Raw genomic sequence first — 19842 nt, 5'->3', positions numbered from 1 at the left:
ATTCCTCTCCACAGTGTTCCTGAGAAGGGAAAAGACAAGATTCTGCACAAAGGTGACTCCTGTATTTTGCCTGTTTAACAATTGAACTGTTATATGACACATGAGGGCTGAAGATAAGTGCTTTATGTGACTGAACTTTGATGGGCTGAAGCCAAGCCATCCTGTTGGACTAAATTTGAGTTGTGTTTTTTTCCAATAAAACCCTTATGTTGCATCCAATCCTGCCGACTGCCTACCATTTGTACAGCTAATCTCCACACTTGCTATCAATCATGTTCCTGATTTAATAAATATATTAAAAACTGAATTCCAGAATCATAATCCATCCACCACTGGATCCACTTTTATATATATATATACAGTACAGACCAAAAGTTTGGACACACCTTCTCATTCAAAGAGTTTTCTTTATTTTCATGACTATGAAGGCATCAAAACTATGAATTAACACATGTGGAATTATATACATAACAAACAAGTGTGAAACAACTGACAATATGTCATATTCTAGGTTCTTCAAAGTAGCCACCTTTTGCTTTGATTACTGCTTTGCACACTCTTGGCATTCTCTTGATGAGCTTCAAGAGGTAGTCCCCTGAAATGGTTTTCACTTCACAGGTGTGCCCTGTCAGGTTTAATAAGTGGGATTTCTTGCCTTATAAATGGGGTTGGGACCATCAGTTGCGTTGAGGAGAAGTCAGGTGGATACACAGCTGATAGTCCTACTGAATAGACTGTTAGAATTTGTATTATGGTACGAAAAAAACTGCTAAGTAAAGAAAAACGAGTGGCTATCATTACTTTAAGAAATGAAGGTCAGTCAGTCAGCCGAAAAATTGGGAAAACTTTGAAAGTAAGGGCTATTTGACCATGAAGGAGAGTGATGGGGTGCTGCGCCAGATGACCTGGCCTCCACAGTCACCGGACCTGAACCCAATCGAGATGGTTTGGGGTGAGCTGGACCGCAGAGTGAAGGCAAAAGGGCCAACAAGTGCTAAGCATCTCTGGGAACTCCTTCAGGACTGTTGGAAGACCATTTCAGGGGACTACCTCTTGAAGCTCATCAAGAGAATGCCAAGAGTGTGCAAAGCAGTAATCAAAGCAAAAGGTGGCTACTTTGAAGAACCTAGAATATGACATATTTTCAGTTGTTTCACACTTGTTTGTTATGTATATAATTCCACATGTGTTAATTCATAGTTTTGATGCCTTCATAGTCATGAAAATAAAGAAAACTCTTTGAATGAGAAGGTGTGTCCAAACTTTTGGTCTGTACTGTATATTCCGCCTTCCGTTTTTTTTTTTTTTTTTTTAGGAAAAACAGAATGTATGCGGATGTACAATTGGTAAAAACTGAAGGTTTTTCCGGAAACACTGATCCGCAAAAAGCAGAACGAAAATCTGGAAAACAAAAATACAGAAGTGTGAATGGACCCTAAAGGTACTGCTGGGTGTTACCAGTAGCAGGTGTGTCTGTCTCTGTCCAATCAGTGCTGCAGATTTATTTTGATTTACTCTGGAAGATTTGAGGATACTACAGACTGGCATCCAACACTGCAGGCACCACCACCATAGAGACTTTTTGCTATAGATACGTAAGTGCTGCTACTTTTTTCTTTTTTGAGTCATTAGGCATGAAAATCACTGTAAGGCTACTTTCACACTAACGTTTTGGCCTTCCGTAGTTTTATTATGACCACCTCTAGGCATGTTTGCCGTGCTGCTGGCCCGCCCCCATTAGACTGCTGGCACTGACTGGTGGATGTGGCTGGTGGCTGAAATTGCTGGCTGTGGCATGTGGCTGAGACTGCTGGCACTAAGTGCTGGCCGTGGCTGAGACTGCTGACTGCGGCTGGTGGCTGAGACTGCTGGCACTGACTGGTGACTGTGGCTGAGAATGCTGGCACTGACTGGTGGCTGTGGTGGAGACTGCTGGCTACAGCTTATGGCTGAGAGTGCTGGCTGTAGCTGAGAATGCTAGCACTGACTGGTGGCTGAGACTGGCGACTGTGGAAGAGACTGCTGGCACTGACTGCTGGCTGTGGCTGAGACTGCTGGCACTGAGTGCTGGCTGTAGCTGAGACTGCTGGCACTGACTGGTGGCTGAGACTGCTGGCTGTGGCTGGTGGCACTGAAATGGTTGAGATGGCTGGCACTGACTGGTGAATGACACTGCTGGCACTGTAACTGGTGGCTTTGGCTGTACGACTGGCACTGACTGCTGGTGCTGAGACTGCTGATAGCGACTGGTAGGTCAGACTACTGACAGGGGCTCCTCTCTATATGGCTGATTGTGCTGTGACTGACGAACAGAAATGGCAGCTGGGACTGACAAACAGAAATGGTGGCGCTCCGACCTGTTAGCCGGCGCGCAGGTGTGGGCGGTGCAGGCGGCATGTGGAGCGTCATGTCCTGATTGGTCGGCACGCTGGTGTGAGCGGTGCGGGGGGCGTGTTATTATTAGGGTTATTCCTGCAGTATAGAAATCTTTTGCTAGAGGTAGTTGTGCATTGTGTGTGTGGATATATATTACTCTTTTTATGATTTAAGTTAACCAAAAAATGGATGTTCTGGCACAGTTTTTATTTGTTTTTTACAATGTTCACCTGACAGAGTAGATAATGTGATATTTTCATAGAGCAGATCGTAACGATGTGGCGATACCTAATACGTTTTTTAAGGAAAAGAGAAGTGTAGCAGCTCTCTCTAATACGTTTTTTGTATTTTTTTTTATTTTGGATTTACACAATAAAAAATGTTTTGAATTTTTTTTTTGAGTTTCCATTTTCTGAAAGCCATATTTTTTAAATTTTTTTGGTGATTGTCTTAAGTAGGGTCTCATTTTTTGCTGGAAGAGATGATGCTTTGATTGGTACCATTTTGGGGCACATATATATTTTTGATCGCTTGGTATTACACTTTTTGTGATGTAAGGTGATCCAAAATTGCTTTTTTGGCACATTTTTTAATTTTATTTTTTTACAGCGTTCACCAGACGGGTTTGATCACATACTATTTTTATATAGCTAGTTGTTACGGACACAGCGATGCCTAATATGTGCATTTTTTTATTTTATTCAATAAAAGAATGTTTGAAAAAAAAATCATGTTTTTGTGTCTCCATTTTCTGAAAGCTTTTTTTTTTTTTGGCGATTGTCATAGGTAGGATCTAATTTTTTGCGGGATGAGATGACGGTTTTATTGGTACCATTATGGGGAACATATAACTTTTTGATTGCTTGGTATTACACTTTTTGTGATGTAAGGTGATAATAAATGGATTTTTTTTTGGCACATATTTTATTTTTTTATGGTGTTCACCAGATGGGCTAGATTACATGCTATTTTTTTAGAGCAGGTCATTACGGACATGACGATACCTAATATGTGAATTTTTTTACCTTTATTTTATTCAATAAAAGCATGTTTTAAAAATAAATCATGTTTTTGTGTCTCCATTTTCTGAAAGCCATATTTTTTTTATTTTTTTGGATGATTGGCTTATGTAGGGGTTCATTTTTTTGTGGGATGAGGTCACGGTTTGATTGGTGCTAATTTTGGATACATATGAATGTTTTGATCACTTTTTAAACCACTTTTTGGGAAGTGCGGTGGGTACAATTGAAATTCCATCATAGTTTTTTATTTTATTGTGTTCACCATGCGGTAAAAGTAACATGATCCTTTTATAGACCAGGTCTTTATGGACGCAGAGATACCAAACATGTTTAGTGTTTTTTTATTTTTTACATTTTTAACCAATTATGTATGTATATAGGAAGTTTTTTTTTTTTTTTTTTACTTTTTTCACTCTTTTTTTTACATTTTTTGGACCCAGACCCACTTGGTTCTTGACGATCCAGTGGGTCTGATGGCTTACAACACACTGCAGAACCCTATATAGTGTACTGCAGTGTATTGAACTTAGGGGCTGGGCGATATGGTCTAAAATCTATATAGCGATATAATTTGAAGCATGTGCGATAACGATATATATCGCAATATATTACTTTTGTATATTTTAGGGGGGGTTAAACTTTTTTATACTTTTTATTTACTAACTATGAGCTCTATTAGGGTAAATAGGACTTCACACTCTCCCTGCTGCCCTGTGCATAGCGCACACGGCAGCAGGGAGCTTACCATGGCAGCCAATGCTTCAGCAGTGTCCTGGCTGCCATGGTAACTGATTGGAGCCCCAGGATTACACTGCTAGGTCTCCGATCAGAAGCTGCCACTGCCACCAATGGGTGAGGAGGGGGGGACCCAGGGGCAACTGCCACCAATGATTTAATACTGTGGGGGGGGGGGGGGGGGGGGGCGCACTGCGGGGAAGGGGGCCCAATTTATATAATACTGAGACGATGGGGAGTAGAATGGAGGGACTATGGCCACTGCGCCACCAATGAATATAGTTAATGCTTGAATACAAACATAGTATGCGTGTGCCGGCCATATCCCATACCCGGCCTCTATGACCTGAGGGGTTAATTGCAGCGGATCGCAGTGACAGATAGGCCGGGGGCCGGGTATGGCATATGGCCGGCACACGCAGGCTACGTTTGTAGTCAAGCATTTACTATATTCATTGGTGGCGCAGTGGCCACAGTCCCTCCCTTCTACTCCTCTCTGTTCTCATTGGTGGCCAGCGGCAGCAGCACACAGCGGGGAGGGATCTTAACCCTTCAAGCATCAGGCCGCTGCCAGGGCAGAGCAGCGGCCCAATGGTTAGCCCCTTCCAGACAGCGGTCCCTAATGACCGTGGCATGGAAGGGGTTAAACAATTATGGAGCGCTCTGTGTGTGTGTCTGTGTGTGTGTGTGCGTGTGTGGAGCGCTGTGTCCTGATTGGACGCCCCGCCGCGCATGCCCAGTGCAAAACTGGTGACACACACACGGACACAGCGCATGCACACAGGGCTTTTATTATGTAGAATAATATTGGTTGAATCCAAACGTGCACATATTTGTTATAAAAATGAAGGTTCTTCGAACATTATACTGAATATGTCAGTTGTTCAGGCATCACACTCCATATATCAGTGACTATATCTCTTTAAACGAACAAGACCAAAGCAGCTGAATGATTTTCAAATGGCCACACAAGTTCGTTGTAAGAGCTTGATAAAGCGAGAGTTCGGTAAGAACTTGATAAAGCAAGGGTTCAGTGTGCACATTTGTTTGAGCGACACTTATTAAATAGTCATAGTTGTTTATCGATCGCGTGATGCATTTGATCCAAAGATGTATTTGATCTTTTTGATCCAAAGATTCGGTATATAAACTTAGTGAAGCGACATTCATGAGGTACTCGCGATTTCTCGGCCTTAAGATTTGGTTTATATTTTCCAAGGCATCTGAATTACCACATGGTACTGGCATGTGTTGCGCTTGTTTCCCAAAGATCCGTAGTATATTATCGCGAGATTACCTCCGTGTCTCACTTCCTTCTTGCTAGATGTCCTTAGCGAATGTTTACTTTCCTCTCTTATCAAATCGATGTTTTCAAAGATGTTCACTGCCGGCAGTATTCTTAAAATTTTTTCTTCAGGTGGCACTGGAAACCGATTCTTAAAATAAATCAAACGCGTTTCGGAGTATAATTTTGGTCTTATGCCTTCCTCAGTGGTAATTTTATGAACCTCCATGTGCCTCTTTTATATCCTGTAAACTCCACCCAGAAAATTCAGAAGACACAAAAGCTGGGGTGGAATTTTCTTTAAACATGTTAAACAAAAGATCATAAAAAATGTCCAAATACAATAAAAATACATTCCCTATATCATCCTTATCCTCTAATTAGACGTTTCTGCCCATTAGTTGCTTCAAAAACAAAGAAACGCATGTGCGATTCCCATGCGTTTTTCATGCATTTTTTATGTATAGGGGCGTTTTTTTGCCGAATGCTGCAGAACACTTAAGAGAGATACCCCTATAAAGCATTTCAATAATAATGTTTGCCTAATCATAGAAACAAGGATTTCCAGAGTGATGTTTACTTAATCATAAAAACAAGGGAAAACTTTCTCCAATGATGTAGCTCAATCTCAATTTTTCTTATATTGATATAAGGATGGGACCTCAGACTCAAGTTGGAACTCAATTTTTGTTAGGTAGATATAAGGATGGGGCCCCAGAATCAAGGAAGGACCCCGAGGTCGGAAAAACACCTCCGAGGTCCTCCATCAATTCCGGAGCCCCACCCGATACTCACAAAAATCCAAATACTTCCATATCTGCGTTCAGACCTTACGGGACTAATGAGTCGAATTCAAAAATTTGTTGGGATTCCAATCTGGACATACACTTTATATGTTCCCCACCACGCCATTGTCTATTAACATGCTCTATCGCAGCATATGCCAGACGGATCTTGATTATGTGCACTTTTAAAGTGATGGGATAAAGTATGTTTAATGTCCCCCTTTCGTATGTTGGCCATATGTTCCGATATACGTTTTTTCAGAGTCCTTTTAGTGCGTCCCACGTACTGTTTATTACATGGACAAGTGATAACATAAATCACACTGCTCGAATTACAAGTTAGAAACTCCTTAATTTGATGTGTATGTCCATTGACACTTGATGTTACTTCTATAGTCTTTTTTGGGAAGGAGATTATGGAACATGCGTTACATGCACCGCACCTGAAAAAGCCTTTCAGGCCTATCCACTTTTGCACAGACATTTGTTGTTGATTTAACTTTTTAATTGTGGGGGCTATCTGTATCCCTAAATTTGGGGCTTTAGAGAACGTTACACAAGGTTTTGATGGAATTTCCCCTCCTATGATCTTGTCCTTCTGCAAATAATGCCAATGCTTGTTGACTATTTTCAAGATACCTCTATGTTGATTATTAAATGGTATTATTAACCTCAGTTGGTTATTTGTTCTCTTTTTCTGACCCTCTTCCTTTTTACTATTAAAGAAGGTCTCCCTTTTAATTTGTCTAATTTTATCTAATGAGGTGTTAACCCAATCTATTGGTATCTATAGACTTAGAGATATGTATAAGTCTAAGGAATACCAACCCATCACAGGTGTCCCCAAAAACCCACTAGCCCCACATATAGTTTCTCTAAAAAACCTAAGGGCCATATCTGATCCCACATATGAGGATACTTTGGCCATGGAGACGGGTTTTTCTGATGTTAATTTGTGGCTGGAGTGGATGAAGTATAGTGCAGCCTCTGTGAATAAAAGTAACTGTTACATATGCGGTGCTGCCAGGCCACACCTAGGTACCGTACCCCTAGTGTTACCAGAAAGTGTTGAAGAATGTTTTTTGACTCTTTTTGTTAATATGTCTTATAACCACAGTGCATGTACAGAATGGAAATCAAAATACCCTCTGTTAAAAAATCCTCGCCCAGGAGAAGGTATCCAGGTAACTACACATGTTACAAAGGGAGTACACATGGGAGGAATGTACAGAATTTCACCAAAGGTTATTGTCACAAATACAGCAATCTGAACATATCCCTCACTCAGAACCAAGTGTACTCCATAGGAGATGTGTACTGGATCTGTGGAGATGGAAAAATAAGATCCAGATTGGAAGGTGCCTGGAAAGGTGAATGTGCGCTTGCCAAAGTTATAATGAACATGCACATTTTTACTGAATCAGATATTATAGAAAAAGGGGTGCTAAAGAGAAACAAAAGAAGCAGCCCCCTTTCAAGTTTTGATCCCCATGTGTATATAGATGCAATAGGTGTTCCAAGAGGGGTCCGAGATGAGTTCAAAGCTAGAGATCAAGTAGCTGCCGGATTTGAATCAATATTTCCCATCATTACTGTGAATAAAAATGTGGATTGGATAAATTACATATACTACAATCAGCAAAGGTTTGTAAACTATACCAGAGATGCATTACAAGGGGTAGCAGAAGAACTACAAGCGGACTCAATCATGACATTCCAGAATCGAATGGTGTTGGATATGATTCTCGCAGAGAAGGGCGGAGTGTGCCGAGTATTGACTGATCCAACCTCCTGCTGCACATACATACCAAATAATACTGGTCCCACTGGTAAGGTCACAATAGCTATAAAAAAGCTTGAAGATCTGTCAATAGAACTGAAAAAGAACTCAGGTATAAATAATCCATGGGATCAATACTTTGGGTGGTTCACAAGTTGGAAACAAGGTCTCATGCAACTAGGGATTGTCATACTAATAGTAATTGTAGTAATAGGTGTAGTAGCATTATGTGTTATTCCTTGTGTGAGACGAATGCTAGAAAAAGGGCTCTCTAATATGTCATTATATCAGACTACTGTACCCCAGGAGGATCGAAGCCCAGATGGGTATAAGAATTACCTAATATCGTATAGAGAGAACAAGGACAAGAAAGAAAAGAACCATGTAGTGTGATACACTAAAGGTTCTAAGAGGGGATTTGAAAGGAATCCATGTTTTTATATGTTAAAACTAAATCTGCTTTCTGTTAAAGTTTCATTTCTCTGTTATAAACTAACTCTGATTGCTGTTAAGTATCTTTTCTCTGTAACCCTGAATTTTATCTCTTTGGCACTACTCCCGGACAATATTCCTAATATTGAAGTTCCGTTTTTGTTTCTCTTTTGCTGTCTGTAGAATAGAACGTGTTAATATGATAGGTTGAATAAACAACTTACGTTGATATGCTAATAAAGGGGGTAAAACCCCCTCTATATAACCTGTCTGCATTAAAAATAAACTTCAGAGTGTTCATTCAGTACACCATTGTTGTGTCTTTTATTCCCTACTGAGTGAAGCTCTCTCCTGAAGTCAGAACAAGACTCAAACCAAGCCGATACTAGAAGTTTGGTGCCAGGGGTACCAAGTGGGACGTTGAGATTTCCTATCAACAACCATACCAGATCATAATCAACCAATCTGTAAATAGTTACTGCTAACTGCAAACCAATTTGAGCAAGTATAACTATTAGTTAGACCTCAGATATACCTCTCAGAGAGATCATAAAGTGCTTAAATAACTTAAAGTAAATGTACAGATACTAAAGAGAGAAATATATCCACCATTTTATGTTGAATGACAAGATTGAACAGTTGAACCACTATCTTATGCATACCGCCATCTTGTGATATCTTTATCAACACGTGCTTTGTACATGGACTATCTGCTGCGGAGGCGGCAGTGTTATTGTCACGGAACCATGAACCAGACGTACAACAAGAGATAAGTGAAAATAAGAAGGCTTTATTGAAAATAAAGCTGTAAAGCAAAAGTCCAAACGGATGGTGAAACCGAGCAGAGTCTTTGCGAAGCCAGAGGTCAGGAACCAGCAGGGTAGTCAGACGAAGCCAGGATCAGGAACCAGCAGGGTAGTCAGACGAAGCCAGGATCAGGAACCAGCAGGGTAGTCAGACGAAGCCAGGATCAGGAACCAGAAGCAGCAGCAGTCTTAGAAGCATGTGAACACAAGAGGACCAAGCAAGGAACTGAAGCCACAGACCTCCTATATATATGAGCTAGGCATCCAGCTCCTCCCAGGGGAAGGAGGAGCCGCAGGGTGGAAGGCTACAAGAAACCCAGGACCCAAGATGGCCGCCAGCACATGTCAAACGAAGGAGAGCAGCAAGCAGGTAAGACCATGACAGTACCTCCCCCTCAAGGGCCCCTCCTCCGCGGAGCACAAAACGGTTTCCGAGGGAAGCGTGCGTGGAAGGCTCGGAGCAAGGCAGGAGCATGGACATCTGCGGAGGGAACCCAGGAACGCTCCTCTGGACCATAACCACGCCAATGGACCAAAAACTGCAACCGACCGCGGACCAGGCGTGAGTCCAGGATATTGCTCACCTCATATTCCTCACGATTGCCCACTTGGACCGGACGAGGCCGAGGAACCGAGGAAGTGAAACGATTACACACCAGTGGCTTCAACAGGGAGACATGAAACACGTTGGAGATCCGCATGCCAGGAGGAAGCGCAAGGGCATAGGCTACCGGGTTTACCCTGCGAAGCACTCGGAAGGGACCAACAAAGCGAGGCGCCAGCTTGGGAGTGGGCACTCGAAGGTTGAGGTTGCGGGTGGACAACCATACACGGTCTCCGACCTGGTAGGAAGGAGCAGGCGCTCGTCTGCGATCAGCCTGGAATCTCTGGCGCTGCGCAGAGACCTCAAGGGACTTCTGGATCTGTACCCAAGAAGCACGTAGGACGGAAAGGTGATCCTCCACAGCCGGAATATCCTGGGGAGAGAATACCTCCGGTAACACGGCAGGTTGGAACCCATAATTGGCCATGAAGGGAGACGTCCCAGAGGAAGAGTTCACCGCCGTGTTCCTGGCAAACTCAGCCCAAGGCAGGAGGTCAACCCAATTGTCTTGGTGATCGGAGACATAGCAACGAAGGAATTGCTCCAAGGCCTGATTGGATCGTTCTGCGGCCCCATTGGACTGAGGGTGGTAGGCTGAGGAGAAGGAGAGATGAATCCCCAACTGGGAGCAAAAGGCGCGCCAGAACCTGGACACAAACTGACTCCCCCGATCCGACACAATCTCCTTAGGCAAACCGTGCAACCGGAAGACCTCCCTGGCAAAAATCGTGGCCAACTCTTGTGCAGAGGGTAACTTCTTGAGAGGAACACAGTGGCACATTTTGGAAAACCGATCCACAATCATGAGAATGACCGTATGGCCTCGGGATGCAGGGAGGTCCACAATGAAATCCATCCCCAGGTGTGACCATGGGCGCTCCCCGGTGGCTATGGGTTGCAGAAGGCCCAACGGAAGGTGCCGATGGGACTTACTCTGGGCACAAACGGAGCATGCCGCTACATATGCGGCGATGTCGGAACGTAGGGAAGGCCACCAGAACAGACGTGAAACAGCCCAGGACAGCTGATTCTTTCCAGGATGCCCCGCGGTCTTGGAGTTATGGTAGGTTCGCAACAACCGAGTGCGCAACTCCTCAGGCACAAAACATCTGCCGTTGGGTCTCCCAGAGGGAGCACCAGATTGAGCCGCCAAAATCTGCTCACCCAGGGGAGAGGTCAGGCTGGTGCGAATGGCGGCCAGGATCTGATTCGGAGGTATGACCGAAGTCGGAATCGACTCCTCCCTGGACAGCTCGGAGTACTGCCGTGATAAGGCATCCGCCCTGATGTTCTTGGAACCGGGTAGGTAGGAGACCACGTAATTAAAACGTGACAAGAACAGAGCCCATCTGGCCTGACGTGGTGTCAATCTCTTGGCCTCAGAAAGGTAGGTCAGATTCTTGTGGTCCGTCAGGATGAGAACCGGAACCACCGAACCCTCGAGCAAGTGCCTCCATTCTTTAAGGGCCTGCACGATGGCCAATAACTCCCTGTCACCAATCTGATAGTTGCACTCCGCGGAAGACAGTTTCCGGGAGTAAAACCCACAAGGAAGCAGAGGACCCTCTGGTGTTCTACGCTGAGACAGAAGGGCGCCTACTCCCGTCTCAGACGCGTCCACCTCGAGGACAAAGGGCAACCCAGGGTTGGGATGCGACAGAATCGGAGCCGACACAAAGGCGGACTTTAGGGCCTCAAAAGCTCGGATGGCCTCGAGCGGCCAGACCTGGGAATTACTGCCCTTCCTGGTCAGATCCGTGAGAGGCTTGGCCAGCATGGAAAAGTCCCTGATGAACTTCCGATAATAATTGGCGAAGCCCAAAAAGCGCTGCAGGGAACGAAGACCACTGGGCTGGGGCCACTGTAAGACAGCCGAAACCTTCTCAGGATCCATGGAGAACCCCTCAGCGGAAATGATGTAACCTAAGAAGGTTACCTGGGATCGGTGAAATTCGCATTTCTCAAGCTTACCGAACAGCTTGTTCTCTCGTAACCGTTGCAACACTCGTCTGACATCCAGAATGTGGGCCTCCATGGATTCAGAATATACCAAGATGTCATCCAAATAGACTACCACACACTGCTGCAACAGGTCACGGAAAACATCGTTGATGAATTCCTGAAAGACTGCGGGCGCATTGCACAACCCAAAGGGCATAACCAAGGATTCGTAATGACCGGTCCTGGTGTTAAACGCGGTCTTCCACTCATCGCCCGCCTTGATCCTTACCAGGTTATATGCCGCCCTCAGGTCGAGTTTGGTAAAGACCGTGGCCCCTTTAAGGCGATCGAACAGCTCGGAAATCAAGGGTATCGGGTAAGCGTTCTTGATCGTGATGCGATTGAGACCCCTGTAATCGATGCAAGGCCTCAACTCACCGCCCTTCTTTTTCACAAAGAAAAATCCAGCCCCTGCCGGGGACGAAGATTTGCGAATGTGTCCGCGTGAAAGCGCCTCCCTCACGTACTCCTCCATGGCCTCATTCTCCGCTACCGACAGTGGATAGACTTTGCCACGAGGAGGAACGGCACCAGATTGTAACTCTATGGCACAATCGTATGGGCGGTGCGGAGGTAGGGCAACCGCGCGCACCTTATCGAATACATCCCGGTACTCCTCGTATTCAGGAGGCAACAGAGAGTCCGAGGAAGTACACAGCAACTTGACAGACCCATGGATGCAACTAGCCCCACACTGCGGTGACCACGAGAGGATCTCGACCGATCTCCAATCGAAAGTCGGATTATGCTTCTGGAGCCAGGGGTACCCCAAGACCACCGAGTAGTGTGGAGACGAAATAACCTGGAGGCAGACCGACTCTCTGTGAACGGCACCAATGGCTATCCCCACTGGAAGGGTCTCATGAGTCACGTGTGGCGGCAGAAGGGGTCTGCCGTCTATCGCCTCAAGAGCCAGTGGGGAACCTCGAGCCTGCAGAGGAATGGAATTGGCGGCAGCGAACACACTATCAATGAACAAACCACCAGCACCAGAGTCCACCAACGCCTGGGTCGTCACCGAGCCCCCGACCCAGGAGAGGACAACAGTGATCAGTGGTTTGTCAACACGGGAAACCGGGGACGAGGAGACTCCACCCAAGATCTGCCCCCGACAGGATCTCAGGGTACGAGCGTTTCCCGGACGGTTCGGACATGCCAACCGAAAATGCCCACCGAGACCACAGTACATGCATCGGCCCTCGCGTCTCCGGAGTGCCCTCTCCCCCTCGGACAGGCGAGCAAACTCCAGCTGCATGGGTTCACCCCCAGACAAGTCATCCCCAGGAGGCGTGGGAGGAGAGGGAGGCACGGGTGGGACAGCAAACGTAGGCACCAATCTGTTAGAAGACCTCCGCAGGTTCTCCTTAAAGGAAGGTCTCTCCCTGAGTCTGGTGTCAATCAAAATCAGGAAAGAAATAAGAGACTCGAGCTCAACTGGTAGGTCCTTAGCTGCAACCTCATCCTTCAAGGCATCCGAGAGACCATGAGAGAAAGCAGCGACCAGAGCCTCATTATTCCAGCCCACCTCTGCTGCCAGGGTACGAAACTCAATGGCGTATTCAGCTACGGATCGTGAACCCTGTCTGATGGACATAAGGAGCTTCGCAGCAGAGGCAGCACGAGCCGGCACATCGAATACCTTCCGGAGAGAAGCAACAAAACCGGAAAACTCGGCAACCACCGGATTGTTGTTCTCCCATAAAGGGCTGGCCCAGGCCAAGGCCTTGTCCGAGAGCAGCGAGATCAAGAAGCCCACCTTTGATCTCTCAGTAGGAAAGGCATGTGGCAGCAACTCGAAATAAATGCCCACCTGGTTAAGGAAACCTCGGCACTGAGTTGGCTCTCCCCCAAAGCGCTGTGGAAGAGGGGCAGAACCGGTCATACCCCGAAACACCGCAGGCGCAACAACAGGTGTCGGGGTAGACTCTGGCGCAACAACCGGAGCGGCAGTAGGAGCGAGCCCAGGAGCGACAACCGACCCATCGGCAACGGGAGCGAAATGAGCCGTGCGTTCAAGCAGGGTTTGCAACGCCACAGCGAACCGACCCAACAGGTGATCCTGCTGATCAAGTCTGGCAACCAGCGTGGGTAGCGAGGATGGCCCTGTACCGTCAGAATTCATGGCTTGGTCCTAATGTCACGGAACCATGAACCAGACGTACAACAAGAGATAAGTGAAAATAAGAAGGCTTTATTGAAAATAAAGCTGTAAAGCAAAAGTCCAAACGGATGGTGAAACCGAGCAGAGTCTTTGCGAAGCCAGAGGTCAGGAACCAGCAGGGTAGTCAGACGAAGCCAGGATCAGGAACCAGCAGGGTAGTCAGACGAAGCCAGGATCAGGAACCAGCAGGGTAGTCAGACGAAGCCAGGATCAGGAACCAGAAGCAGCAGCAGTCTTAGAAGCATGTGAACACAAGAGGACCAAGCAAGGAACTGAAGCCACAGACCTCCTATATATATGAGCTAGGCATCCAGCTCCTCCCAGGGGAAGGAGGAGCCGCAGGGTGGAAGGCTACAAGAAACCCAGGACCCAAGATGGCCGCCAGCACATGTCAAACGAAGGAGAGCAGCAAGCAGGTAAGACCATGACAGTTATATATGAAGAAAAGTTGAAGTTAATAAAGAAGTTATTTCAAGCATTTGGTGTGCTCTTTAAACCTACTGTTTCCATAAAACGGCGCTAGAGGAATTACAGAGTAACAGACAGTCTGGTTAGACTAAAAGTCAGAGATATCAATATTCTTCTAATGCCACAGCACAAAAGGCACTTCATAGTGCTGCGCCTGCCACTTTACGGTTCCCCTACCTGGAACCGGTTGGATAATTCATGTAGCAGCCGCCGGAAGTAGAAGCACTGTGCGCAGTGAGCCGGCTGCTAGATGAATTAGTTCGTCACCGTTATCTAGAAGATGCAGCTATATAGTGTAGTGGTGACAGTCCTCTGGATCAACGACCCCTCTCTAGTAGCTATAGCCTGTAATATTGTTACACTCCAGAAATACATCCAGGGATTCCAGACCCCTCCTGAACTCTTATAGTGAACTCACCATCACCACCTCCTCAGGCAGAGAGTTCCATAGTCTCACTGCTCTTACAGTAAAGAGTCCATAGTCTCACTGCTCTTACAGTAAAGAGTCCATAGTCTCACTGCTCTTACCGTAAAGAGTCCATAGTCTCACTGCTCTTACAGTAAAGAGTCCATAGTCTCACTGCTCTTACAGTAAAGAGTCCTCTTCTAACTTTGTGTACAAACCTTCTTTCCTCCAAACGCAGAGGATGTCCCCTCATCACAGTCACAGTCCTGGAGATAAATAGATGATGGGATAGATCTCTGTACTGACCCCTGATATATTTATACATAGTTATTAGATCTCCCCTCAGTCATCTTTTTTCTAAAGTGAATAACCCTAATGCTGATAATCTTTCAGGGTCCTGTAGCCCCCCCATTCCAGCTATTACTTTAGTTGCCCTCCTCTGAACCCTCTCCAGCTCTGCTATGTCTGCCTTGTTCACATGAGCCCAGAACTGTACACAGTCCTCCATGTGTGGTCTGACTAGTGATGTGTAAAGTGGTAGGACTATGTTCTCGCCACAGGCATCTCTGCCCCTTTTGATGCAACCCATTATCTTATTGGCCTTGGGTTTTTAATGAGACCTGATGGCGTCTTCCTCTTGGATGTTAGTCGGGACAATTCCTTTTCCGGCCTGTAGGAAGGGTTTAAACAGACCCAGTTCTGCTGGGTGGTGGTCGGAGCCCCATTGGGAGAACGGGTCTCCTCCGTGGCGGCATTTGAGTACAGCAAAGATATGGTGGTAGCAGATGGCGAACTTGCCTGCTGGGAGTCCAGCGGTTGGCATACTGCTCCGATGATTACGGTTAACTTGCCCGCTGGGAGTCCAGAGGTTGGCATACCACGCCGATAATTACAATTTAACTTACCTGCTGGGAGTCCAGCATTTGGCATATCGCTCCGATATTAAGGTTCGCCACTTTAAAGGTGGTACACCCTCCCCCCCCCCCATTTTTCCCTGGTTACCAGAAGTCTTCTGACAGATCAGAAGAAGGGTAAAATATATGGTGATGTCAACAAGGCCAAATGTGGCCCTGTCATACAGTGGTGAGGATGGCAAACGCATGAGGATCCAACATAGTGGTCAGTCACAGGGTGGGGGGCAACAGTAGTGGCAGTAACAGTACAAGATGGTGGGTGACAGTAGGAGAACATGGCAGCAGAGACAGCAGGTGTGTGGCATCAGGCAGCATTAGAATAGTGGCTGAAGCATGTGGCCAGAAGAAACGGGTCGCTTTTCACAAAGTTTGGGTGTGGCACCCAGAGTGATCTAGTCTGATGTATCAGGAACTGGCATGTGGAAATCCTGGCTGATCCACACCTTCATCTTCACAAAGGTCAGTCTCTCCACATTTTGGGTGGACAGGCGAGTTCTCCTTGGGGTAACTATGGCCCCCGCCACACTAAGCACTTGCTCTGATGCCACACTACTGGCCGGGCAGGAAAGCTTGTCCAGTGCAAACTTGGCCAGTTGCGGCCAAAAATCCAGTTTGGCTGCCCAGTAGGATCTTGGATGTGGGGTGGCAGAGTGCATCCAAGTATGGTTCAGGTTCTGCTCCACGTCTTATTGCTGCTGCTGGTGGGTGGTTTCTTCAGTAGGCGGGTAAAGAAAAGTGCTCATTAGAGACTCTAGACTTCAGTTGCTGCTGATGGAACTGGTGCTGCTCCTATACCCACCCCAGAAGTCATGGCAGTGGAACGTAAGCACTGAGGGCCCCCCCCCCCCCGATCAGACCTTCGTGGGGATGGGCAAAGGCGCACATAGGCAGCGGCTAACTGGCTACATAGGCTGTCTCGATAATAGTTGAATTTATCCTCCCTCTCAGCTGGTGTAAAAAAGGCCCCCATTTTGGAGCAGTAGCAAGGCTTTAACATCGTGTAGAGCCAATAGTCATCCCTCTGCTGAATGGTGATAATACGGCTGTCACTACGCAAGCAACTTGGCATGCATCTGGCCATTTGCGCAAGGGACTCGGAGGGACTCCCTGCCTCCATCTCCACTGCATACTGCCAAGGTGTGTAGAGGACATCTACCTGGTCTTCTTCATCTCCCTCTAGCTCCTCCTGCTCCTCTCCTGTAACTTGTGCAGATAAACCACCCACTCCTGTATACATTGCTTATGCGTGAATGTCCTTCCTCCTCCTCCTCCAGTTCAGCCAACACAGGGCTCAGGTGGCTGTGAGATGTAGGCGCCATGTCTCCTGTCCACTGGCTAGCCAAATTTATCAGCATCTGCTTCAGGATGTGAAGGAGTGGAATGACGTCATTCATCCTGTAGTCCTGGTGACTGACAAATAAAGTGGCTTCCTCAAAGGGCCCGAGCAAATGGCAGGTTTCATGCATGAGCTGCCACTGGCTAACTTAAAAGTTACACAGGGAAGTGCTCCTGTCCGCCTGCATCATCAAGAAATCATTTATGGCCTTCCTCTGCTCATATAGCTGGTCCAACATGTGGAGGGTGGAGTTCCAACAGGTGGAAAGGTCTCATATCAGGCTATGTTGCAGAACGCTATTCTGTCTTTGCAGATTAAGGAGGACATGCTTTGCAGTGTGGCTGAAGTGAAGCAGGTGCCTTTTCATAAGTCTGGTGGAACCACCGCCAGATTAGCGGTTTATTAAGACTGGAGTCTAAAACGTGAGTCCTAATAAATGTGCCCCAGTGTTTCCTATTCACTGTCCCTAGCGCCCGTCACGTCTCTCCTGGCACTAATTTCACTGAAAAATAGCAGAGACGGGGCAGGAGGAGACTTTTTATAGGGCTGTGATATCACAGGGGCTGGTTAGCTGCTGGTTGGCAGTCTGCACTACATCGTTCCCTCTTGGCTTCCAACACTCTTGATTCAGGAGATGATATGACCGGGGCAGACAAACCATATGTACAACCTCTGCAGCCACACACCGTCCACTAGGTAGGAGGCTCGTGACCACCTTTAAAGCAGCTTTCTAAAGTCCTATCAGATTTCATGTAAGGGACTAAACTTCTGACTTTTATGGCTCATATTTACTGGAAATGCAAAAGAAGACTGCTCTGTCCATGCATTCCCTTGGAAATGATTAAAGGGGTTATCTCAGGATAGGTTATCATCATCACATCGGTGGGGGTCCGAGTTCGGGCACCAGCACTGATCAGCTGTTCTAGGGAACCGCTGCAGCCATCTCCCAGCAGCTCACCAAGCACAACGCCACAAATTGTATAGCAGCTTCGCCTGGTGTTGCAGCTCAGCTGCATCCACATGAATGGGACTGAGCTGCAAATAGGCCATGTGACAGATGTATGGTGACCTCACTCACGGAGCTACTAACCTCTCCTAAAAACTGATCAGCGAGGCTCCCAGGTGTTGGAGCCACCCACCCCCACCCCCAGGTAATCTGATATTAATGACCTATCCTGAGAATAGGTCATCAATAGTATTTACTGAATAACCCCTTTGATTACATTGAGGATCTTCACTGGTTAAAAATAAAATTTAATTGTATGATCCTTCACTATAAACAACCATGAATTTGAGTATCCTGAGACCTGATTACATTATTCCTAGATGTGCAGAGCAGAGGTCTGGGCTTCTGTGGCTTCAGCTCCTGGGAGAACCAATGACTTTAAAATGAAGGACGACGTTAGTATCAGATATTTTATACATTCACCCTCCGTGATTCTATATTCCATCAATGTCTCCTAATGTTTCATTGTTGTCATCAGTTTTTTTATTAATTTGGAAACCTTTGGTAGGTAACACATTAGAACAATGAAGAACCAAACAACAATCTCCAGTGTTCTTCTCATGAGTCTATCGGATAATCAGAAGACCATCTATGCCCTCTTCATCATCTTCCTCCTGATCTATCTGATGACCCTTTTGACCAACTTTATTATCCTTCTTCTGGTTCTTACTTGTGCTCATCTTCACACACCCATGTATTTCTTTCTTGGAAACTTGGCATTCTTGGACATGTCCTACTCATCAGTCACTGCTCCAAGAATGCTCTTTGCTCACATCACCCAACATTGGTCTATGTCTCTCTCAGACTGCATAGCACAAATGTTCTTTGTCATCTATTTCGGGAGCTCTGAGATTTATTTATTGACCTCCATGTCCTATGACCGGTATGTAGCCATCTGCCGTCCTCTTCACTACTCTCAGATCATGTCATGGGGCACGTGTACTCATATAATGTCTTTGGTTTGGTCTTCTGGTCTCCTCATGCCCACCATTAGTACTTTATGTTTAAGAAGGTTGACGTTCTGTGGTCCCAACTTCATCCACAATTTCTTTTGTGATCTGCCCCATTTGCACCAGATTTCTTGTACTGATACTTCCATCAATGTTCTAGTCTTAATAGTTGTTGGGGTGGTTCTTGGTGTTGTAGCCTTTGTTGCCACATTTTACCCGTATGTCAGAATTTTTATCACAGTCTTTAAAATTCGCACCAGTGATGGAAGACGTAAAGCTTTCTCCACCTGTACGTCTCATCTGACTGTGGTTTTTATATTTTACGCATCCATAACTTTTATCTACTTTGTTCCTAACACAAGTAATCTTCTTACATTGAACCAAGTAGTCACTGTGATATATACTCTAATCACCCCCTTACTCAACCCCTTAATCTACAGCCTAAGGAACAAAGACCTGAAGGTCGCACTGAGGAGAACTTTACATATAGATGGTACAAGAAGACGCACATGACTCCTGCCCAGGTTTTTTTTTTTTATAGTCTAAGTGCATAGACAAGAAAACCTTGTAGCAGCATTTCCTAAATTAAAAAATAAGAGCACAGCATACAACATGGAGGACCATAGTGGTGGAGTAGGGATGAGCGAATCGACTTGGGATGATACATCCAAAGTCGATTCGCATAATACTTTGTTTCAATACTGTATGAAGTGAGCGCTCCGTACAGTATTAGAACGTATTGGCTCCTATGAGCCGAAGTTATTACTTCGCGAAG

General features: G+C 46.0%; 1 protein-coding gene across 1 annotated transcript; it reads left to right on the top strand.

Annotated features, from left to right (window-relative positions):
• The first annotated feature begins 18641 nt into the window (after window positions 1-18641).
• LOC120979358 (olfactory receptor 5V1-like) lies at window positions 18642-19580 on the top strand. The gene has a single exon (XM_040408067.1). It carries the CDS (start codon window positions 18642-18644, stop codon window positions 19578-19580), a length of 939 nt encoding a protein of 312 aa, XP_040264001.1.
• Window positions 19581-19842: the final 262 nt, after the last annotated feature.

This window comes from Bufo bufo, chromosome 9, assembly GCF_905171765.1.
Source record: "Bufo bufo chromosome 9, aBufBuf1.1, whole genome shotgun sequence".
NCBI classification, from domain to species: domain Eukaryota; kingdom Metazoa; phylum Chordata; class Amphibia; order Anura; family Bufonidae; genus Bufo; species Bufo bufo.
This window is presented reverse-complemented; position numbering and strand designations above follow the sequence as displayed.

Excerpts from the sequence above, each read along its gene's own strand:
- LOC120979358 (XM_040408067.1), top strand. The coding sequence starts at position 18,642 with ATGAAGAACCAAACAACAATCTCCAGTGTTCTTCTCATGAGTCTATCG.